The sequence below is a fragment of the Mastigoproctus giganteus genome, chromosome 9, assembly GCF_048544385.1.
Source record: "Mastigoproctus giganteus isolate SK-2022 chromosome 9, ASM4854438v1, whole genome shotgun sequence".
Classification (NCBI taxonomy): Eukaryota; Metazoa; Arthropoda; class Arachnida; order Uropygi; family Thelyphonidae; genus Mastigoproctus; species Mastigoproctus giganteus.
Window position 1 is genome coordinate 21,800,881 of NC_143583.1, and position 25,730 is coordinate 21,826,610.

At 37.0% G+C, this 25,730-nt stretch overlaps 1 protein-coding gene across 1 annotated transcript in view; it reads left to right on the forward strand.

Moving 5' to 3' along the window:
- Appl (amyloid-beta-like protein) overlaps positions 1-25,730 on the forward strand; it is a 364,342-nt gene that overhangs the window by 198,273 nt on the left and 140,339 nt on the right. The window contains exon 2 of the mRNA XM_090381664.1: positions 4,640-4,822. Within this exon, the coding sequence (XP_090237790.1) occupies positions 4,640-4,822 (183 nt within the window). The remainder of the gene's footprint in view (positions 1-4,639; positions 4,823-25,730) is intronic.

Sequence of the window (25,730 nt, forward strand, 5' to 3'; positions counted from 1 at the left end):
GGCTTTCACTGTTAATTTAAAAGTGGTTGTTAATTTAATGAGTAGTCTAATTTTTTTTTTTCCCTCTGAATTTGAAGAAATTGCATGGATATTTTATAAAATGCCACAACAAAGCTATGGAGACGGAACACTGTTAGTAAAAGTTTTTTTAGAAACCCAGAAAGATTTATCGTTAAGAATTTATTCAAAAACGTTATTCAAATGGTGAGAAATTATTGCCTATTGTTAGTAGGATCGAACATGATTAGAGAAAGCGTTAGATTGCATTTTGGCTAAATATCTAAACGTGGATAAAAGATAAATAAATAATAAAAAAAAATTCTCCGGCTAGTTAATTCCGAAAAATCCCAGCAAAAACCGAGAAGAGAAATTTGGTCCAGTTCTTTCAAAGAGTTGGAAGAACCCAACGCAAGAGTTAAAATACTAGTTATCTACCTGACTTGTGTCTTCAGTATGATCCAGAAAGAAAATAAAAATCCATTGAAAAGTCCAGCGTGTCCAAGTAAATATACGAAAATCAAAAGTCAAAAAAATAATTCAGATCTTTTCGCGTCATTGATATATATATAATAGCGGTACAATTACCGCTATTATTTATTTTATTTTACCAAATTATTTTACGTTATAATACTTCTCAACCAAGGAAGCTATGTGTCCAATTCACCTAGTGTGAATTTATTGAATAAAATTGGAAGGTGGCCGTGTCTTATAGTCCAATAAAGAGAGCCTTTCTATAGGCCCTATATGTGCGAAGCTTCCCCCTGACTCTTACCATCGGCTTAATTTGCGTAGAGAATTGGTCCCAATGGTACCTTCTGCTCTTTTCCAATTGCCAAAGTACCTTTTATACCTGGATAGAGGGCAGTCGCTCTCAGATCACACACTACTCAATTCCTTTCGCCAACGATCGTTTCTAGTCTGGATAATGAGGTCAAATGAAGGGCCACTTGGGTACACGGAGAATAAATGTTGGCGAATAATTACGGAGGAGTGGAATCAGGGGACGTGCCTTCAGTGATTTTCTTGAATTAAGGTTGATTTTTGTTTTATTACTCTGCTACAGAAAAAAAAAAAAAAAAAAAAGCCTATTTTTTCTGATAGGAGTAAAAAAAAATATATAATACAAAAAGGCTCTATTTGTGTTCTGTTATTAATTAAATGAATCGTCCCTTTTCGGATCGCAGCTTTAATTAAGTGCTGAATGTTTGAATGAACACATTCGAATCCTTGCTGACTGCCGGGCCATTTCCATTGTTATTGGTGTGAATTAAGCATAATAAAAATCATTGTTATATGTACAGACATTAAATTTAGTACGTAGGAGTACACGTTCAGTGATTGTTAGCTTATCTTTCTAGTTTTAGCATAAATCACTTATCAGCGCTAAGCAAAAATGAAAAAAGTATCCCGCTATCTTCCTATTAGTTAGTTCTAGACATAATTTACGACAGTAAATTACTCTCGCTTTTCTGTAATCGAGGCAGCAGAGGGAATGGTTCATTGTGTTCGTATCGTTACAATCCTAATAACCATTCTCTAAGCCAGTTTCAAGGGGATATCTTTAACGGATGAACTGTTTCTCGGGTGGCTGCTCTATTTGCATTTATCATCCTTTGGTATATGCCTCCATGGCAGTCATTTGTAGGGCATTTTGCTTTTTAAAAATGTAAAAGATCGGAACAAGAAATCAAATATGTTAAAGGTGACCTGTTTGGTTTAACTGAATTCTATAATAGAAGTGACAGTTGTTTTATGTTTAAACTTTAACTTCCCCCCGTTTGTGTGTGTATTCAGGCGTGAGCTATTATTGATCGTACGAAGGGTAGAAATTTGATTTAAAACGAACTGGATCATTCATTGTGTTGATTAGCATTTCTTTATTTAACATATAAATTCGCCTCTTGTGGTTCTTTTTTTTATTTTTTATTATTTTGGTAATATTTTATTCATGCACACTGCAGCAACAGTAGAAAGGTAATGAACGAAGATAAATTTGGCTTTCTTGATTTTGTTTAAAATATTAATTTATGGAGTTCATGTAAAGGTTTAGAAAATCGATTGCCTTAAATATGAAGTTGAAAAATCAACTCCCACAAGACGGATGCTAGGTGCAGTCGAATGTAATGAACGAAGAATGAAAATTGATGCATTCACTAATACGGTTGTTTAACAAATTTTTCCATTTGCCGTTCTAGATGGAAGAAGTTCTGTAAAACATTGTGATATTTCTTTAATTTTTCTGAGTTGTTACATTTGTTAGATTTGAAATTACTGTAACTTGGTTTGAATCCACGGGTAATGTGGTAAGAGTTTTAAATCATCACAAATTGGATTTCTGTTCATTCATGAATATTTACAGGATCTGAAACTAACTGTAAAGCAGGGTTTATCAAGCTTTTTTTTTTTTTTGGCGCGAAACCCTTTTACAAATCTAAATCATCAGCAGAACCCTAATATTTTTAAAAGCAGTGGTGCGGTCAAAAAGTTCTGAGTACCGAGTATAAAAGACATAAGTATAAAATTCTATGTTCTTTTTATTATTTATTCATTTTATTAATCTGCGGAGTTTAATCCTTCAAAAAAAAAAATATATATATATATATATATATATCAGTTTGGGTATCAAACTAGGCTTTTGCAGCTGCACTTAACTCTTCATCATCTTTAAAATGAGTTCTACGAAGATGTGACTTGGGGCTAGATCTGACTGTACGGAGGAGGGGTTAATTGTTCAAATCCACATTCATGAATTTTAGCTTGTGAAATTCGTACTTTGTGCACGGGATCATTATCATTAGAGAAGCAAAAACTGGTGACCCAAATTTCCTTTTTTCCTTTTTCTTTCTTTTTTTTTTTTTTTTTTTTGTACGAAATTGCAGGTTTTAACTTTAGCATAAAGCTCATTTAATTTTCTCCTGTTATTGTGATTTTAGGTGCAAGGTAATTAACAGTACTCCTTTTGAGTCCCAAATTGAAATAAACACTTTTTCATCTGACGGTTGGATTCGAAACTTTTATGGGATCGGAGATCCCTCGTGCTTACACTGCATGCTTTCTAATTTGCATTGAGGATCATAAAACTGTAGCCAAGTTTCATCAAACGGGATAAAAAGCTATCTGGGTTGGCAAGAATTAATTTTAAATATTCTCTTTTGATGACTCCACCTCTGATATTTGTCATGAGCTTCCAGAGTAGCGTTTTTCAAGTTCAAACACTTAAATCTTCTGCTTTCTAAAATTTTTAATTCAACGATGGCAGTTGTTTCAAATGGCCGACCAGACCTTGGATCATTTTGAACTAGCATAAGTGAGTGATACTTCCTCAAATACTGTTCATTCTTACATGGATTACTTTAGCATATCTGCCTTCTATAGTCAAAAATTTCATTACTGAAAGTGCTCAATTTGCTGGATATTCATTCTTCTTCGGGCTACCGACATAAAAATAAATAAATTTTATAAACTGCATATGGCATTAACATACAGTATGTATGCTGTTTTATAAGATAATTTATTAATATATTTTATATACCGTATTCTCAGAACTTTTTGGCCGCCCCTCGTAATTAACAATAAGGTTAAAAAAAAAACAAAACAGCACTGATTAAATAAAAAACCAGTGGTAAAGGTTCCGCAGAATGCGCTTTGACTGCTCTAGACCTTGAATATTTGTTAATTCATATTAAAATATTAATACATAATCCCTTTACAAAGAATATCGTTTGAACGAAAATATTTCTAGGTCCCAGCTGACTTCTAGCTTTTAATAATCTCTTTTGAACGAAATAGTTTGAATGAAATATTCAGTACAGCGAATTATTTTTCAAGTCCGCCTGTGCCTAAAATATACTAATTTACAATGGGTGAGGGGAAACAAAAAAAAAAAAAAAAAAAACAAACCCTTTATTGGAAAATTATGAAGAATGGCACCGTGTAAACCATATCGTAAATACTGATGTGGACGCATTCACTTGAAGAAATTATCATACCTTACTACGTTTTCTACATTTTTAGGCGTTCAATGTGGACGCCTAAAAATGTAAAGAACGGTTTATTAAATGTACCTTTCTTTGCGTTCTGTAATAAAGAAAATAAAAATATGTTATAATAATATTTACATGATGTTTTATTAATTTTATGCTAAAAAAAAGAGAGAGATCCTGACTGCAGAGTTACATATTTTCTGATTCGGACCCGAAAAAATTGAATGGTGACCTTTGATGTATGTTACAAGCGAATGTCTCAAAAGTCAAGAGCAGTAGTGTTAAAACAGGCGGCCCCTCAAACGTTTCTTTGATGGCCTCTTCATTGATACTATTGTTGTAGAATTTGAAATTATTGCAGCGAATTTCAAAGTGTAGCGTAGTGCAACTTCCGAGAGTTCCTGGCTACTAACCACCGATTCAGAGCTAGCATTGCCCTCAAACCCGTTATAAGTCTGGCACAGATTTATAAGGTTTGAGGCTTGACATTAGAGTTTAAGCATCTTTAAATGGTGAAATCAGTGACCACTTACCCTGCTTATCTTTAAATTTGGCACTCTGTTAACGCTTGGCCAATTTTTAATGATACAAATTATCCAAACATTCAATTAATGAATATTATATGAGAAACAAATGTATTTCTTTCTGTTTTCTAGGAGGATGCATCAGACAAATTGGAGTCCGGACCAAGCCACTTCCAACCAATGGTGGCGTTGCTGTGTGGTCATGGGAAACTTCACAACAAATACTTAGACGAAACTCGACGGTGGATTTCTGATGCCGATCCAAAAGCAGTGTGCACCAAGGATAAGTTGGAAATCCTGGAGTACTGCCGAAAGGTAAGGATTATTGTTAATCATATAGTGCACAGGTTTGTGTTTAATTCAAACATGTACTCTCATCAGTCTTCTTTTTAAAAAAGAAGATTAAAAAAAGAATCATTTGTTGGGATCGATGACTCTCGAACTGTTTGTCAAATATTCTCTACATTATACCCAGAAAGAAATAGAAACCCTTTAGTTTGTTTGGAGAAATTAAAACAGGTACATGAACCCGAACGCCTCTTCCCATATATAGGAGTGACTTTTCACACAGATAATGTTGAGGCCGCTTTGCGGAATGGGGTGGGAAAGATGACCCCCAGTTTGGTTCGATATCTTCTAAGTTTGAATGCATAAGAGAGTTAAGCCATTTTCTTATTATTTAACAGAAGGCTAATTGGTTGAGACTGTGGTTTCGCCTCATTAAAAACATGAAATTTATAAATGAACCCACTAACATATAGATACGGGGTTTGATTTAGGGTGCAGACATTCCCAAAACACAAGTACGTGTTATTTACGATGACTACCCAGAGAGCTTTTGGCAAAAATCGAAACAAGCTGCTGACCTTACCGTTAAAATCGAACAGCTGACCATACACTCAAATTTTGGAAACTGAGTTTTTTCTTCTTTTTTCCCCCCTCGTGTTATTTAGCTGGCACTTTGTTCAGAATTCTGAAAGAGAGAGAGAGAGAGAGAGTGTTTTAATCAGCTGTTGCTAACTACTAGTTCTTCATGTTCCCATCTTCTCCCCGATTATCGAAATAAGAAGCAGGTTTGTTCCCCAAACGAAAGAATCTCAATATTCGCTTGTGAATTTTGGCATACATGATATTTTAAATAGGATTTCTAGTTCCCCCTCTACCCCGTATTGCTGGTACTTTAATTTCCCTAGAAATTTGCGCACATCAGTATCCACTTGGTTAATTAAATTATCCCACAAACTACACTATTAGAGGATGCATTTCCATAATAACTGCAATAATTCCGCTGGTTTCTAGTTAACTGGTTATTTATTGTATCAACACTTGTAACCGTTAGAAATGTTCTGCATAAAGCTTCAAGGTGAGCTTGTTCAGATTTTATCATCATCCAGTGTTAAACACAGAATGCAAATTTGCACTTACTGTAATTGGACGAACTGATACAAAATGATGTTGAAATGCAACGACTCTGATAGTGGTGTTTTGGTGAAATTCTTTACTGCTTCAATGAAATTGATGTTAGAGAAGTGTAGACAAAAATAATTGAAGAGGCTCATAAGTAAAGCAATTTGCGTGCATTATGCGAATAAAAAATATGTGATATTTGTTAAGAAGACAGTGAAAAAAATCTTAACTAGGTGAAAGTTCTCTTTGGTGTTTTATAGTATTAACTGTTAAATTTTGTAACATTCATGTAACATGCCATTGCTTAGACACAATGTTACTTCTTGTAACCGGTCAGGCGATGGCACGTCCTTTTGTCCCCTCCCTCCTCTCCCGATCCGCCACTGCAAAAAGAAGTTTGGATCTATGATCATGGTTTCAGTGGGAGTATTTGCTTATATTTTGCTTGAAAGCACTCGAAATCTAACTGGCATTTCCCTAAGGTGAATACCAAAAACATTTCGTAGGACGAAAGTCAGAAAATATTTCTTCAAGGCATTCAGCAGACAAAGTGTGTTAAAATAATACATCATCCACAGTCTTTTTGTAAAGAAGGGAAGTGGAAGTTGGAAAATATTTCGATTTAACTGACTCACTGGTTGACATTTCTCCATTAAAGTATTATCAACCGATTTCTCATAATTTTTATTTTCTTTTAAATAAATAAATAAATTTTCTGTTTATACTCCGGGATGATTCCGGTCACTCAAGGCACGTGTACTTATGTACCGTCTCATGACTACTCGGCTACTGCGGCCCATTTTGCCTGTTGTATGCAAATACCATTAGAATTTAAAAGAAATTTTATAGGAAAAATATCACACTCGTATTAACAATTAACAAATAGAATATTTTAATATTTTGTTGTGATGGTTGTAATAGTGAAAAATTACATTTTGGTTTTTTATTTTTTCGCGAAAGATGTGCGAAGAATTATAATAAATACCTCTTCGAAAATTTATGAAGTACTTTAAATACATTCTATTCAAAAGCAACGATAGGATTTTTTTAATGTCCGGCAGTTTGGAAGAACTGGAACAACTGCCATTGATGGGAAAGGCCTTAATTTATTTTTCTTCGAAGTTGAAATAAAGAAATCTAATTGAACTAGTTTAAATATATAGATATAGTATATTGTATCAAAATGTATTAAATATAGTATATAAAATATTAATATACATATGTCCCACTTAATATAAACTTTTGATTGTGTACTCATGTAGCCAGAGACGTTGAAAAATATTTGGAAGTTGAGAGAAAAGTCAATAAGAAAGCGAGACTGGCCTCTATGGACGAGCCTTACACATCTTTCCAGTTCTCTTGTGCGTTCTGCTCATGCCAGCCCATCGATGTCATTATTTAGGTAGAATAAAGTCATTACACTTGGAGCTTTTTTATTATGTGGGATAATTGTCCTGTTGAAAATGGTAATGCCCTATGCATAAAATTGCATTAGTGTTGGAAATCGACCTTGTCGAGAATTTTGGTGAATCTGCGCTTTTGTTTGTGCTCTTTGATCAGTTCGATATAAGAATGCCAGAGGCGTTTAGGGGGCCTCTTCTGCTGGGAACCAGATGCGTTGCACCGGTTCGCTACATGTACGCTATGCTCCTGGACATAACAATTTTTCAAAATACATATACAGTACTTCCTCATTTGACGTTTAACTTTAACTTGACCAAATACATTTCTTTTGCATCTTGATGCTCCAGAGAGATCTCCGAATTGTCGAGAAGCTCCGAAATCCATCTTACGAAGTGCTGCCGTATGATATCCCGCTACCTCCACCTCCCCACATTCAAATTCGCCGAGCTCGTTTCCACATGGCATATATCGAATGTAAATGAGAACTCAACAACATTTGCGTAACCAGCATTTTGCATAAAATGTGTTTATTTATAAGTGTCCCAGGACTTTTTGTAACGTAGCGTATTGCTTATTGTATTTTCACATCTGATCCATTATAATTTATTTGCAATCAGACACTAGAAAATATTCAAGGTGTTTCAAAATTGCACAGAACAAATCTAAGAGAATATTCCACAGCAAAAATAAGAGATAGTTCATATAAACTTATCTTTCAAAGGTCGCCGTAGCCGAGTGGTCAAGTGCGCGGGTACATAAGTACACGTGCCTTGAGTGACCGGAGTCAAGCCCATGACCGCTAAATACGGTGCTGTTTCTCGTATTCTGTCTATCTCGGGATCTCCTGACCGTTTGGTCGTCCCTGATATAAACAGAAAATTTATTATTTATTTCCGAGATATTAAACATTAATTATAAAGTAAAAGAGAAACTAAAATAAACCTGTAAAAGGAAACACGTCTAATGCAATATGTTCAGAGTGACCCCCATTTTTGTTCAGTACTTCATTTATCGTGACAAATCCACGATTTCTTGGAATGTCTTAATTATTTCAGCAGTTTCCAAAGTGCGTCTTGCATGGTAATACGCGTATAATAAACCGTGGGTTCATTATGCCCTCCCCGCCCAAAAGTTGTGAGGTCGGGTGATTGTGGTGGCCATAATACAAGGGTCTTCCGACATTTTACACGGATTAGTGTACTCCGTATATAAAATATTATAAATCGCATAAACGTCATTCATAAATCGCATCATTTGATGATTTTCAAGTAGCCGGATAGTCAGGAGCGGGAGTGCAGTAGCACACGCTCTTTGAGTAGACCGGGGTTCAAACCCCTAACTGCTAAATACAGTACTGTCGATTTGCCAACCCGTACTGGACCAGCGTGACAGATTATGGTCCACATCCCTCAACGTGAATTGTTGAGGAGGCTTCCATCCTGCAGTGGGTTGATAATAGCTGCAGTTTAGTTTTTTTTTTTTTTTTTACTATGTCTTCCAGTAGTTTCCAAAAATTGTTCCTCAGAAAATACAGGTACGCATATATCATTTCTGAAAGCTTTGCTGGTAAAAATGACCAATTGTCCCCAACAATACCATACCAAACAGAGGAAAAGATATGTTGATAACGGACACTGGCAATCGTACAGTGCGAGTGGTTTGAGAGTTCAGGATTCCTTTTCTTGTAAAACATGATTCATCTGTAACCAGAACATGGTTGAGAAATTGAGGATCACGTGTACGTTACAAAATGAGCCACTGCGAAAACTTTCGACACATAGCTTGTGGCAAAAATTGTTTTATAGGCGAACTTGTGTGCGAAATGGATACAATGGCAGTTCATGTACGTGCTCCTCCATGCGATTTGTCTCATAATTAACATATGCCGTATCCCTCATCATCGGTGCCGTATGGGTGATGGTATCCGCTGAGAATAAGTAACAATAGTCTTCTCCTATGGTGAAGTGTTACTTATTCGAGGTAGTGCAATATCATGGCAACTCGTTGTGAAGGTATTCACAATATGAGATATACTTAATGATGTCAATTTATAAGTACTTAAGTAGTTGGCTATGTACTGAAATGATGCAATTGCACTAACTTGTACATATGCCGTTCTTTAAACAACGAAACAGCCATCGTAGAACCCGAAACTCAAGTAACAAACACGTTTCACTGCTAGTATGTGATCTGCACAGTTGTTGCTCACAACTAAGTGATTGGTATGATTCGTGTAGTTGAACAACACTATTCATGTCGGTGTTGCTGCATAAGTTTTGTACTGTTTGAAGCCCATTTTACGCAGTCATATTGTTATGACATAAATTTGAACGTGTAGAATTTATTGCTGGCTACAGAGCCTCAGACTCAGACTGCTGAAGAGTTACTGTTATACAGTATAAGTTAGTGCACGTGAATGCACTAATTTATATGACAAATTTAAATATGAAATGCTCTGCCGTTTTTGACGGTTTTGTATTTTATTTTATGATTAAGTGTAATATGGCGGGAATATTTGAGACATGTTTCTAGGAACTTTTTTTTTTTTTTTTCTTATTTTTAGCTGTAAAATATGCTCCTACTTTTCTTTCTTGCAATTTTGAAACAGATTACAGACTCCAGAAATAATCTTCGAAATCTAGCTGGTGGGGATGAGCTCACCACTACTATGATGCGTATGCTGTTTTTGTCGGAAAAATATTTATACAGAGAGCCTGAAATGTTTTACTGAATATCGGTCATCTCAAAATCTCAAGTTATTTACATATGACCCTTTTGGCACCCGTCCAAATGATTAAAAAAAAAAAAGAAGCCCCTGTAAGGAATCAAACCAAAACACATTTCTTTAATGACAGTTACGATCACGAAATCAAAGTCGAAAGTAACATACGCTGCTTCATAAATTATCGCTTAGTTGTTGCATGAATCGATAATGCTAAATTGATACATCGACGCTCCTCTGAAATATATTTCGCTTCCTAGAGATTAATTTATCGACTAACGCGCACAGTCGTTTTTATTCTGCTCACCTTACACGACTGCCGGTTCTTTAAGAATTTCAGCAATGTTGCCAAGTTGTTCCAGGCTTCATGATCGATATTAGCTGATCTTATTCGATAGTCTATTCGCGTATTGCCCTTTATTGAGGATATTTATCAGCCTTCAGCGCTTGTTAGAATTCCGTGGACCGAATGGCTCACCAGTGTCCCTTTGTATCGTTGAATGTGACAGATGTAGCTCTGATTCTCACTTGACTTAGTAGCTGATTTGTGAGGGAAGCTCGGTTCGTATTCATTTTTCTGAATTGTGCCAAGTCAAAAGGCGTTGTACTTCAGTTGGTCGGTACAATTTAACAGGGACGTTAAAATTAAGACAAGGAATCCATTGCATTGGATTTGGACATTGTAATTTTCTCTTGCAGTAAAAAAAATTCCACCCCCCCACACACACAAATCTTCGCACCTGCCGTTTACGGTGAAAGGGCAGGAAAACTGCATGCATAGTTCAATCTAACAGTTTCACGTCAGTCACAGGAAATCCTGCACCTCTTACGCCTTTATTTGCTCTTTCCTTCGTCAATATTGAAAAGTTGCCCTCTCAGCCAAGTCAAGGGTTTTATTTTCTTCATGCATTTTCAGTAAACTCCCGTGCAGTGTCGATCATTTACGCTGACACCCCACATCTATTTACCGTTCCTCCTGCTTTCCCTGTTTCATTCATAGTAATGATGTCATCTTCCTGCTGTCAGCTGTCTCTCCCTCAGCTCGCTTTATCACTTCCATAAATTATTCTCTTCTTCCCCGAACTTCATTGCTCTTGACAATCATCATCTATTTTTTGATGCCTGACGGAAACCCTCGTAATCGCTTATAATACTTTCCCATCCTTATCCTTTATGCTTCGTAATTGTAGCTTAGTCTACAAAAGCCAACAACGATTCTCTTTTTCTCACACAGGGCCAACAAAGATCGCTGTGCCCAACGAACACTATTTTGACTGTTTACTTGCGCAAAAAATATGACAGATATTCCTTCAAGACCGGTTATCATACGCATTTTGGTTTTGTTTATCCCTCCCCCTTCTCGGCCACTTTTAAAATCATATACTGTACTCAAAGTAAACTTGAGGTGCTGGCATTACTAGACAATGGGGGTTATCCTACGAAGTTTGTTTTGCTGAAACTTCTTTTTTTATTGAAAATTGTGTTCAAAAGCTAATATTTCTGTGTTTGCAATCCTAAATGCAGCCAAGATGTTCATATGCAACAATTTTAAGACTAAAACGTCTATACACGAAAAAATTAAATGGGCTTTTTTTTTTGTAAATAACTTTTGATGTTTTCTTTCCCCCCCCCCTTTTTTTTTGTGTATTTTTACGTTTCTTAGTAAAAGTTCTTGGCTTACTAAACTCAGCCGCGATTATTCGCTCTGTTTCTTAAAGATAACAGAAAGTTATTTCAGAAAGTCTGGCAGGTATCCTTTCTGTTAAGAGTTTTCTTTGCAGACTGTACAAGCATTTCACTCAAACACTTTAAAGATTCTGAATGTTTGGTGCATGCATGAAGCGGATCATGACTTGCTTTCTACTTTTGGAAGAGAGATTCCTTTCTCTAATCTGATTTCAGTAGAAGAAAAGTGGTTTTTCTTTCCGGGGAGGGGAAGATTTAGATGTTCTGGTATTGGAAGAACTTTTCTGGTTATTTGCGTCTTTGGCAACATAAAGCGTAGTAGAAGATTCAGCAGTAAAACATTTCGCTGTGTCTGCCGACCACTTAGTTTTGTGAAACTGGGGACCCACCGACCCAACTGAACAAATCCACTGAACTTTGTTAATGACGTTTAAAAATTCTGGGTTAAATTTTATTAAATTAAAGATTGACGATTGATGGATTCTGTTGAAGAGGTTGGACTTTTTTTATGTAAAATAACGTAAACATCTTCAAAGGTGATAGTTGCTAAATGAAAATACTTATCAGCACATTCCTATCGGCCTTCCAATGAAACTTTGATTGCATTTGTAAATCGCATGCAAATTTGCTGGCCTTTATTTCTCTAGTTTTGCTGACCTTACTCAAATTTTGCTTTCTGTGTTAACATTGCATATGAACAATTGCAAGTTTACATAAAACAACTTTAATTACTGTCATTCATTTCAATGAAAAAGTCTAATATAACTCAATGGGATATTTTCGAAGGTATTAAATTATTGGACTTTTTTCAGTTTGGTAAATGGAAAAACGTTGTAAGAGGGTTACATTGAAAGCCAGTGTCAATAATGAGTACAGTGTTACTGTTATTACAGCCACGTGATCACTTTTCTATCCGTTTCCCGTTCACAGGAACACAAGTTTTCTCGTGTAAAATGAGGTATATCCATGCAGAATAGTGGAGTATCCGCACAAGCGTGTGGCTTGGTGCAATCTAATTAATTAATTTTTTGTAACCTTCTTCCCAACCCCTACGAGCTCAGGACCCTGGCGCGGCTGCATCATCTGCACCAAAGGATGACACACCACTGATGCATAATGGAATATCGTTCGTTATTATTTCGGAAATAACTCTTAATTACGGTCTGGGATTCACTCAGTGTGGATAATTTTTGTCCAGCAAAAGGATCTAATACACCAAGCAGAGAGCTCAGTTCTCTTTGAATGTGTTTGTGCTGTGTGCAATTTCTGCAGTTGCTTTTGGATAGTAGTTTTGGCAGAAACAAGCAGAAAATGACTCCTCTCTTATCTCAGAATAAGTATTATTTTTTTCTGATAAGGTCACCTTGAATTTCTTTGGACAAGGGCAAATGATGAATGCATGCATAATTTAATTTTCTGATGAATGCATCCATAATTATTAATAATTTAAAGTAATAATGGAATCGTGCGATTACCATCATACAAAAGAAAAGACGTTTGTTAATATTAGATCACTATTGATGTCGGCTTTTTTTTTTAAATCCCTCTTGATTTGCTGTTATAAACCAGTAATATAGATACTAGCGAGAAGACTAGTAACCCTCCTAGCCAGAAGGCTGTATGCGGAGAAAACCCTAAAGCTAATAAATGGATTTAATAATAATACTGTGCAAAGCCTTACAGAACGTTGTAGATCTCCATTGTCAGACTGTCGAGGGGGGGGGGGGGAGTAAAGAAAATTGTGTCACTAAATTGCATTCACACTTCCAAACATACATTGATTTAGCATTTGATGTTTACATTAAATTTTATTACGCGACTGAAGTTTTTTATTTATTTATTATTATTTTTTTATATATATTTATAACGCTGTTGGTATGCCAAAATGCATTCATCCGTATTTTGTAATAGGACGTTTAGTGAGGTGCTGATAAGCGAAATTCGTCATTACATCCCATTGCAATTCTCTCCAGTGTACCACGTCTGGGAAATGAGGGTGCTCAGACGAATTAACTAAGAGTCTGATATCCTCCGGAGACCTCTGCCTCCCTCCGGAAAGGGAAGCCCTGAAGATATCTCTTTGCAGAGCATCAGTGTAGAAATCTCCCACCGAGGGGTTACTCTTAGGAATGATGGGAGAGATTGCATGTCGAAATGACGTCGTATGTTTCTGGTTGCCGAAGATGACTCGCTGAGGGAGACCTCCGGGGAAGAGTGGTCCATTTGTCTTTTCAATCGCCTAATTAGTGGCACTGTCGGCAGAAAGGCAGCCCTTAATGCGGTGCTCATCACTCTAGAAGTAACTTCCCCTCCGCCATCCCTCTCCAGTGATGCAGGAAAAATGGTCCTCTCTTTGTCCTAGCGTGGCCTTTGGGAATAACAGTTGTCGAGTGGCAGTTCCGACTCGGGAGGGTGGGTACTGATAGCGCGAAATGTTCTGTTGACATACACGTAGCAGAACAAAGTAAATAACGAGATCTCATTATGTACCTCTTCTGCCTCATGTCCCCACCCATGTTAAATGTCCTTCATCTTGTGTCGACCGGTGATGATCAAGGGAGTAACTAGTCGATCTTGATATCTGCTTATCGTGGAGTGGTGGAGGAATGAAATTAATCACTACTCATCGTACGCGCTGTTCCCCCTGCTGTCGTTTGCCGCTTGAATGGAAAAATTGCTGTAAATTATTTGGGGATTGAAAAATATGTACAGCTTATCGATGACTCCCGTCCTATTAATTTTCTGGATTCGAATCTGTAGTTCCCATTAATCATAACAGCCATAATCATAATCATATTACCCTATTTACGTTCCTGTTCGTCGCCCTCTTAATGATCACATCCTGATTTTGTATTGAAAAATATATGTAATTTGTATTTCCCCCAAAAAAATTGGTATCGGGCCCACCCTCCCAATTTATGTTGCATTGAAAATAATGTGCTTTTAAGAGTAGTGTATGCCAATGACGGCTGATTGAGCCATGGAACTGCCACATTAACACTGATTAAAAAAAAAAAAAAGAAAGAAAATAACCTTTTTTGTATTTATTACCTATGTTATAAATTGGTAAATGTTATGCAATATAAGTGTAGTCGTAAGCCAAACAGAACGAAGTGACGTGCCACTCTAAAATTGGCTCTCGTTGTTTGCTTATATAAAAATAAAAACAACATGCGAATCTTTGGAAATCTTTCCATAGCGACGCTTTGGAAATCATTTCCCACTAAATGTGCCACAGAATTGATTCCATTTTTTTTAGCTTTGCTTCCTTTTTTTTAGTGTTCATTCGTAATAAAGACAATAAAGAAGGCCCGACGTAGCCGTGATGTCAGGAGCGACGGTGCTGTAACACACGCTCTTTGAGTGGACCCTGGTTCAAACCCGTGTTTACTAAATACGATTAACGATTGTAGTCATGATTTATTGTAAATTACATTATCCTGATGGTCGCGCCTGAGTATGAACAAGAACATAAGTAGCTTAAAAAAAAAAAAAATTGGGTCGCTGTCATACAATGATAAACTTGAAATTAAATGCTTAGGCAGACCTCTACGTCATTTAAGTGTTGCAAAATAAAAAAAAAATATTCTAGCGAAAATTTTTATTTTTTTAAATTTTAGTATTATAATTTAAAATCACCAGTGGCCACTGCTACTACAGGGTGTTTCGTAACATGAGCATTCTGAAAACAAAGAAAAAAGTTCATATGTGTGTGATTCTGAATGGTGACGCCGTTTTGGTTGTTTGAATTAAAAAAAAAAAAAAAAAAAAAAAAAGCTATGGAGCATAAAGGCAATAAAAAATAGATAAGAATATGCAAACATGCACGCAGTATGAATAAACGTTTTTACTAGGTACGTATCTGCTTATTGTTATTATTTTTATTCTTTTTTTTCTATTAAAAATTCTTAGTTTTTTTTTTTTAATTTACACAGCCTTCAGAATCGGACACATGTTTATAAAACCCTTTTTTTATTGTTATTATTATTATTTTAGAGTCCTGAATCGATTCTGAAGGAACGGTCCACATGTTATGAAACACCCTGTATGTAATAGTTCCTGTTGGACGTTGAATTCAACCTCACTTAACCTTCCTAGCCTTTCCTTTCTGAACCTAACTTAACTTTCCAGATATTGACTGGAACTTGTGGTCACTCAGACTAGCATTTGTGGATTTATTGGATGACTATTTTCGGCAGAAACTTGTTAGAGAGACAACAAGAGGGAATAATACTCGTGATCTGATTATCAGCAATGATTATTTATGCATTACCAATCTGCACATAAAAGAAACACTAGGTCGCAATAATCAGTGTTGATTTGGGATTTACTTAAAGATGTAACTGCCGTTACAGGTAAAGGAAGGCGGTTTTGCTTTCATAAGGGTGACTACAGAGGTCTCAGACAGTTTTTGAATTCTATACAGTGGAACCAAACTTCTGATATTACCATCAGCAAATTTTAAATGGGAAGCTTCCAAGGAATTAATCATAGAAGCTATTAGGCTTTTCTTACCAACGAAGACATACCCTTCAAGGCTTAGACCTAAATGGACGTCAGATAAACTATTGGACACGTGGCAGAGAAGAAAAGTGCATGGGATGCATATAAATTATAAGGCGATACAAAAGCCTGAGGTATATATAAATTGTGTGTAATCAGGAAACAAAGGAGGTCAGGCAAGAGAATGCAGATTACGAGGAATCAACGAAGGATGCAAAGAAAAACAGCAAAGACTTCTTTAGTTATGTAACCACTAGAAGGTAGGTGATGAATCAGGTTGGTCCACTCGATATCAATGGTTTAACTATTGATGATTCTGCTCAGGTTGCTGACAAACTGAATGAGAGTATTTTGCATCTACATTCGCACATGAGGTGCGAATGTAGATGCAAAATGTAGACGCTGACAAACTGAATGAGTATTTTGCATCTACATTCGCAGCATTCTTTACGGAAAAGGATGCTGGAAGTTTATCAAACTATTCTAATAGGGAGCTAAATTATTTTGTAATGACTAAGAGGAAAGTGATAAGAAACTGTTGAAGTTAAACGTAAGAAAGCACCTTGGTGGATAGGATCTATCCAATTATATTAAGGTAGGCGGCAAAAGAAGTAAGCAAATCCTTGGCCATAATTATGAGAGCATCCTTGGATTCAGAGAAGGTCCCCACGGACTGGAGATGTGCAAACGTATCCCCAATTCACAAAGGGGGATCAAAGGGTAACATGAGTAATTACGGACCTGTTGGTTTAATTTCTGTTCTCGGTAATAACGGAGTCACTAGTTAAAGATGCATTGCAGATCATCTACACAAGACTGAAGTAATAATTCAGACACAGCATCGGTTTGTTAAGGGGAAGTCTTGTCTGACAAGTTTGATTGGATACTATGATGTGGCTACAAATGAACTGGATGCAAAAAAAAAAAAAATAATTTTGATATCAGTACTTGGCTTTAATCAAAGCTTTTGATACTGTTGCATATAAGACTGCTGTACAAATTGGAGCAGTATGGAATTAAGGACAAGCTGCTGCTGTGGATAAAAGGATGGTTTGGTGGGAGACGACAGTGAGTGATAATAAATGGACACTGCTGTTCATGTTATTAATGGAGTCTTCCATGGTTTGATGTTGAGACCATTGTTGTTTTCTATATTTATCAATGATATTGATGAAGGTATAAGAGGGTTAATGTCCAAGTGATGTGATGCAGATGAGTAACGACGTAACGACGGTTCTCTGCTTCAACAGGAGCTAGAAAAAAAAGTTGGGTGGGCTGAGAAGTGGCAACTGAAGTTTAACATTGACAAATGCAAAGTACTGCATATGGGTAGAAGTAACCCCAGAGTAACAATCCAGGAACCAGGGTCACACGATGAGGAGCCGTATACATATCCTGATGACAAAATCTCTGATCAATCTCTGCAATGCCACAGCTCCAATGAAATCCACCCTATATACCAGCTGATATCAACTATTATAACCCACCGTGCTAAAAAGCCAATAGAGAAAAAAAAATCTGTCTACAAATCAGCATTTCTATTTATTTATTAGCCATTTATTAGCCAGGACGCAATGTCATTTATTGTCTGAGCATCGGGTGTTGGGGGTATATATATTGCACCGAGACCTAATAAGCAGGAGTTTATCTTGACCTTTACAATCAATGCTTCGAACAGATTGGAATTGCTGGAGACTATCGTTCCAGCCAAGTTTTAGACATGCAGATGACATCAGCCATTTGGGACAGGAGTATCTGCTCAAGTGCTCTACTTGTTCAATTCCACCCTCTCTCATAGAGTGTTTCCTGCAGCCTGGAGCAAATACGCCCTCGTCCCACTATCAAAAGTTCAACTACCAAGCCAGCCGAAGCACTATAGACTGATATCCACGCTCCTAAAGCTACTGGAAAAAGCCCTTCTTCCGCACATAACACGCCATCTTCTTCTTCCACAACCACCAAAGCAACTCTACTATGTTCTCCCTAATTGACCAACTGTCTCCTACCTTCTGGAAGTCCAAACGGCAATTCTAAATGCATTTGAGTTCAGAGCAGAAATGGCGGTTGTTTATGCCGATATCGAAGCTGCTTTTGATAGCCTCAATATCACAGCCCTTCTGAATCTGCTAACCAATTTCTTCCGGTGACGTTTTCGCTTTTCTGCACTCACTCCTCTGGAATAGAACAATGTACCTCACTCATCGCAACCTCTCCTATACCCAATCCATCAATGCAGGTGTGCTGCAAGGTGCGCCCTCCTTATTCCGTTTGTGTGTAACAGAGAATGTTATTGCCTACGCCGACGACATAAAGTTCCTAACGGAAATACCACCATCATCCAACAGAGGAGTGATCGTATCGGAAATCTGTAATAAGATCATAGCTCTCTCTCTAACCATCTCAACCATTTCGGTCTTAAAACCCTCAAAAATCCGTAATTATGGTCTTCTCCTTGAAGAAGTGTCCTACACTCATACAACCCTCATAGGGGGCGCAATTATTCCAAGTGTAACTAAACACAAAGATCTCGGTGTAACCTTCGACCCAAACCTTAGGTTAAACTATCACATCGATTGTGTTCTATGCAAGATAAGCCGAATGCGCTGGATTGCTTGTCAACATCTTCATAACACAGATGCAAAAACTACAATCAGATATCTGCAAACCATTGTGTATCCTACCTTTCTGTATGCCTCTGAAATACCTTCTCTCATGAAGTCCATCCTCGCCAGCGAATACTGGATATTGAAGTGGGCAACCTGCAAGCATCGCCTTCCCCGCCAACAGAGGACCACCAGCATGGCGGACCAACTTCAAATCCCACGGCTGCCTCAAATAATCTACATGAGAAGAACTGTGACCATTATCAAAATTCTGGTTGGCAAGATCAACTCCCCTGACTTCTGGGATATATCAGTGGCATGTTCCACTTCCTTCCCTAATAGCCACTCCTCTTCTTCAGCTATAGGAACAGACTGAAGAGCAGTGATAGATTTTTGTTTTCCGTTTAAAATGATAAACTGAAGCAAACTGAGAGCTTCTGATAACATTTCAGCCATAATTGTCGTGTTTACCAAAATTGTTGTATAAAGGTTGCAAATGCTCATTTTGGAATATTTTGAGAGTACCTGTCAAATATTACTTAGCTTTACCTTAACTATTAATAAATATCTTTTGTTTATATTTCTCTTTGTGATGCTAGTCATTAATATAACATACCATCGCGAAAAAAAGGATTAGAAATGTGAAATTCCTATGTGATGCACTTTCTTTGAACACCAGTGTATATACTCATAGTTATATATCTATAGCATGGTTTAATGCCACGTTTTTAAGTTAATTTCATGTTATGTTATCTTTTTATAATACTGTACATGTTTTTATATTACTCCATAACCTTGTCAAGCTCCTGGCTGTGGCGGGCACATATTGTAACTTTACAATAAAGATTTCTTCTACACTTAGGGTAGTGGAAAATGAAAATGATCTGAGGGTAATTGTGCAGTCAGATATGAAATTCTCTGAACAGTGCAGGCAGGCTGTTAGGACAGCTCACGGGGTTTGTCAATGATATAGAGGAATTTTGCAAGCAGAGATAAGGAGGTGATTATCCCATTGTATAAGGATTGGTCGGGCCTCATCTTGAGTACTGCGTACAGGTCTGGAGATCTTATTTTAGGAAGGATGTGGAGCTGCTGGAACGAGTACAGAGTAGGGCAACGAGATTGGTGAACAGAACAAAGGGCTGCTCTTACTAAGAAAGGCTTCAGTTCTGCAAATTGCAACGCCTGGAGATTAGGCACCTGCGAGGTGGTCTGATTGAGGTGTTTAAGGCTTTGAATGGATTGAGGAAGCTTAATGCTGATGAGATGGTTCCTCTGCTCAGACCACACACGCATGAAGTCGCTGAAATTCAAATGAGGAACGACAGTTGCAGAATAAATGTGCGCAAGTTTGTCTTTAGTTTGTTGGTAGTTGGTTGATGGGAAGAACTTCCGTCTGTGGTTGTGGAAGTTGATAGCTTGAACTTTGAAATTAAATGAGAACTAGACAAACTATTGTAGGAAATGAATAGGTGAAAAAGAGATTTCCCCCCCCCCTTTTTTTTCCCGATGGTGTATAAGCTTGCTTTCTTGCATCATTTGCTTCTGCTAATGCTAATGCTGACGTACCGACATGATATACATTCCCTGTTAACTTTTCATTTATTTTGTTAGTTATAGTAATCTTAATATTAACCAATCACGGTCAGCAAAACAAGCTGTCGCGAATTTGATGAAAATTAAGTGCCGATGGGAATTATCATAGGCATTTAAAATACTTCGACTGTCATTCAAAATGTAGTGCTCATTAATTAAAAGGTAGTAAATTACTGTCAAAAGTATCGGTTATATCGAGTAATGGTGATTGTATCGTTCAAATAAATGTAAAATCAATTTTTAAAACATCCTTCTGGGGGTGGCTTCTGAATCGTGAGCATCAGTTGGAAAAACTTGTTTTCATGGTGGTGATTACAGAGTATAGAGTACACTCTCACTCGCCTACTGTCTTCGTAATAATTGTCAAACAGGTTCGTGTAATTCCAGTTTACCAAAGAAAAGGTATATAGAACTGATGCCAGCAGTCATTTTCCCAACCTCATAACAACGCTTCACCTAAATGATGGAAATTAAGTTTCATCCACGACTATTTGTATCTCATTGCCTACTTACCTTCATTCTTTTTTCGATAGTCGCCAGTGCGGTTTTCGTCCTCAAAAAAAAAAAAAAAAAAAACTCCTTCTTTATTACCGTCTTTGATAAAGGAGGTAAACAGTTTGAGTCGCTATTCTTCGATATTCTTCTCTTTAAACTTTCTACATATGGAATATTGTCCTTTAGTGAAGCTGTTTGAACTATTTATTTATTTATTGTTTTTTTTTTTTTTTTTTTTTTTTAATACATACACGTTAGCTACAATATACTGTATATTGTAGCTGAAGTAATGGATATTATGCCGAGTGGGTAAAGTACCTGCCCGGCAACCCAAAGGTCGCGGGTTCGATTCCTGCCTCGGGCTTGGATCAAAGTACTGCAAAAACCTTGGGAGGTGCAATATGGCCACAGAAGCCGATGCGCCAACAACTATCAAAAAAAAAAAAAAAAAAAAAAAAAATGGATATTATGCACTGGTTGGAGGAATGAATGGGCATGTGGCGGATGCGCAGAATCGAAATTTTTTCGGCATGTGCGCAAAAATTCCGCTAATTATTATTTATTTTTTTCATACAACCACATGTAAAAAGTATATTAATTGCTTAAACGTAGTTTTAATGCAAATTTGTTAGCTTTAGTTTGTTAACAATACACGTGAAGGATACACTGCGCGTGCGTCTCTCACGTGTATTGTTATGCAAAACTCGTGAACGTGTTGCTTGTGAAGATATACTAGTATATGGAAACTGTATAATGTTTATTACTGTATAATATTATATAGTTATAAAGTTATCACTGTATAACTCTATAATATTTATTACTCTTCTCCCATATAATTTTTTTAAGTCTTTCTCTCTCTCTCTCTCTCTCTCTGTATATATATAGTTGCAATTAAATTGAATGACTAATATAAGTTTAATTAAAATTGTATAATATTTATTACTCTTCTCTCGTGTATTTTTGTCTGTTTTTCTCTCTCAAGCAACGTCATGTTCACAAGTCTTACGTAACAATACATGCGAAGCATGCACTGACTGTCTAAAGCCAATATTGCATTCGAAATACATTTAATATATGAATTTATTTTTTCTATACAAATTGTTGGGGGGGGGGAAGAAATAATAATTGCGGGATTTCTTTTTGTCTGATTTAAATGAAATTTTGAATGGCTCGACAAATATTTTTAACAAGTCCAAATAAAAAAATGCTCGAAAATCCGTGTACTGGAATAGTAATACTATACTCGTAGTGATAGTTACAGTGCAAGGAAGTGTCAGAGGCATTTGCTTCATTGAACCGGGGAGAAAAAAAAAAAAAAAAAAACAAGTAGATAAGAAAATACAAATTAGTTGCTTCCCTTCCCACATAGGTAACTATCCAGTTGACTTTTGAATTTGAATAAATGCTTAATTTGAATTGCCGACCGGGCTAGCCGGGTGGGTAAAGTGCCTGCCTGGCAACCCAAAGGTCGCGGGTTCGAATCCCGCCTCGGGCTTGGATTAGAGTACTGCAAAAACCTTGGAAGGTGTATTGTGGCCACAGAATCCGCTACGCCAAAAATAAATAAAATAAAAATAATTTGAATTTATGCTCACGAGTTCTAGAATTCTCGATATAACAGTGAAAGTTCCGTCGTCTTTCATTTTACTAACCCTTCTCAGAGCCTTACAAACCTCAATGAGGTCACCTCTGAGGTGCTTGGTCGCCAAGCTCTGTAGCCCGCATATTCGGGGCCTTTCTTCATATCACCCTTTTGCCGATATCACCATGCGAGTTGCCCGTCTTTGGACCCTTTCAAGAAGCTCAATGTCTTTTTTCACGTTATGTCTCTATACTTGAACACGGTATTCCAAATTTGGTATTACAGTTGCCTTATACAGTGGGCTATGACCTCCATATCTCTACAGGAATATTGTTCAAGAAATCATTGATAGGATACTACGAGCTTTCCTGGCTTCATGTTTACGCTGCTCAGAAAACTTCATGTCTGCCCGTATTATAACTTCCAGATCCCTTTCTTCCTCTACTGTTTTTAATTCAACCTCGCCAATATGTAATTTATTTTGTGGTTGCTATTCTCCAAAGTAATACCTTGCATTTTGCTGCATAAAAGCATAGCTGCAACTTTTCTGACCATTCTTGCAGCCTGTTCAAGTTATCCTGAAGGAGCACTGCTTGGTACTGATCATTAAGTACTCTACCAATCTTTACGTTGTCTGCAAATTTTGACATCAAGACTTCTATCCCATTGTCGATGTCGTTTATGAAAATTAGAAAAACAGGTCCAAGAACCGATTCCTGGGGATCCCACTTTTGACTTTAACACCAGTCCGAAGAATATCCATTAATCACAACCTTTTGCCCTGCAACCACCCAGCAATCTATCTTAGAATTTTTCCAGTAATCCCAAATTGTCCAGCTTATACAATACCCTCAGTGACATGTGGACGGACAGATGGACATGGTGATGACAATAGGTGCATATGTATATGCGATCGCACCTAAAAATTGAATTATTTTTAAATTAAAAAAAAAAAAAAAAAATGAACGCGCCTGAAATGTAGGGTACTACATACATTAAGTAACTTGTTAGTTAATGGCATACAGGTATCATTTTGTTGCAAAACTACTACTTTACATCTAAAACTGGAACTTTTTACGTTTCGAGCCACAGTAACATGTTTGAGCATTGCTGTGCTTCATTCGTAAATCTTGCGATAGATGCTTCCACCAGATCATCTTTTAATATATTTGTCGTGTAATCTATGGTTTTTTAATACGTGTATAAGCTTAAACATTTGAAAAATATATATTGAGCATATTTAGAAGTTTATTCTAAAATTTTTAAGAAGAGATAATAACAATGAAGAATGGGGATTCGTAATAATAATTCTGCAATTTTACAGGGTGGTATTTTAGCATGAATGATATTTCAGTTTGCTGTCCTCTGGGGTATTTTTTTACTTTATTTTAAATTCACATTCGTAAAATACTTTCGATGTACAGCAAGACTTTACACTGCAGACAAAGATTTCTTTCTTTCTTTTTTCTTGCATGAAAGTCCTATTTTTCTGTAGAGATAATCGCAGTGAATGGTAATGCTACATATGCTGATAAAGTTACATGTATATACCGTGTAATAACATGGATCATTTTTGTCTCCGCGATGCAGTTAATTATAGACGACTATTTCGCTGTGTAGATGTTGAAAGTGAATTATAGTTTCTCTGTAGGTTTGATGACAAAATAGGAACTGGTTCTGCGTCTCCTACTTCATTTCTCCTTCCTCATCGCCTCTTCCTGTTTTAATGGCTTAAGCGGCTCCTTCTTCTCTTCCATTTCGAATTTCTATATTTCATTCAAGATCATTCGACTTTTATATGACCAACTCGTACAAACATAGTACTCCATCTCCTGCCGTCAAGAAATTTAATACTACTCTTGCGATACGTCATGCAATTATTCTCTCAGCTGCACTTAGCGATGCATGGGGTATTGCGCTCATAGTAATGTGATATGGCCCATTTGGAACATTCGTATTTCAGCCGTTGTTATTAGTGATTTTGCCAACGTGCATCTGTTGAATGCCGCCAGATTATATTTGAAAATATTTCGCTATTCCTTATCTGGTGATTGCTAGTAAAATTAACCTGCCCCTCTCTCTCTCTCTCTCTCTCTCTCTCTCTCTCTCTCAATGGAAATATTAATCCCAGTTTATGGGATTAATATTTTCAAATTTTGTGGATTAATATTTAAAATGTTGTGAACCGTTTTAAGTAAAGAAATAACTATTAATTATGGAATTCAATGCGTTATCGATTGAGTACTGTTAACATGACATACTTGTTATTCACTCAGATCCCCCCCCCCCTTTTTCCCCTCCATACGTATCACGTAGTTTGTCTATATACTTACTCCGCCCTACACAAAATTATTGGGACACACGTCGGTTTCAGATCGTCAGTTCCATTCGCGTTAAGAGCGTGTTGGTTCACCCTTGACTGATGTGCACTGTTCGCCTTCCTGAAAGGATATAGTCTTCCATTTCTCCGGCAGAACGGTGACCATTTGCGCTACCGGTGTGGAACGTTGATCGCGCCCTCACTGACTCTCCATTTTTACCCATAGGGTTCAATTCGGAACTCTGCCTCGGTCATTCCATCTTTCGTACGTTCATGTAGTAGTAGTAGTAGTGGCACATGATGCAAGAAAGCAAGTGTAGGAGCTTATGCAGCATCAGCCAAAAAAAAAAAAAAAAAAAAAATCACACCATTCCCTCCAAATGCCTGTCCAGTTCCTCCTTAAATTTATTTAACCTATCAACTTCCACAACGACAGATGGAAGTTTGTTCCAGCAATTAACCACCCGCTGGCTAAAGGCAAATTTCCGCACATCTATTCTACATCTGTCCTTTCTTAATTTGAACTTATGTCCCCGTAGGTTGGTAATCTGAACAAGTGGAAGGATCCCATCAGAATTCAGCGTGCTCAACCCATTCAAGGCCTTATAGACCTCAATCAGATCACCGCGTAGGTGCCTAGTCTCCAGCCACTGCAATTTGCAGAACTTAAGCCTCTCTTGGTAAGAGTATCCCTTCATTCCCCTCACCAGTCGTGTTGCTCTTCTCTGTACACGCTCAAGCAAATCTACATCCTTCCTAAAATGAGGCCTCCAGACCTGTACGCAGTACTCAAGGCGTGGCCTGACCATTGCCTTATACAGAGGGACAATCACCTCCTTTTCCCTGCTAGCAAAATTCCTATATATCATTGACAAAACCCCATGACCTGCCCTAGCAGCCTGTCT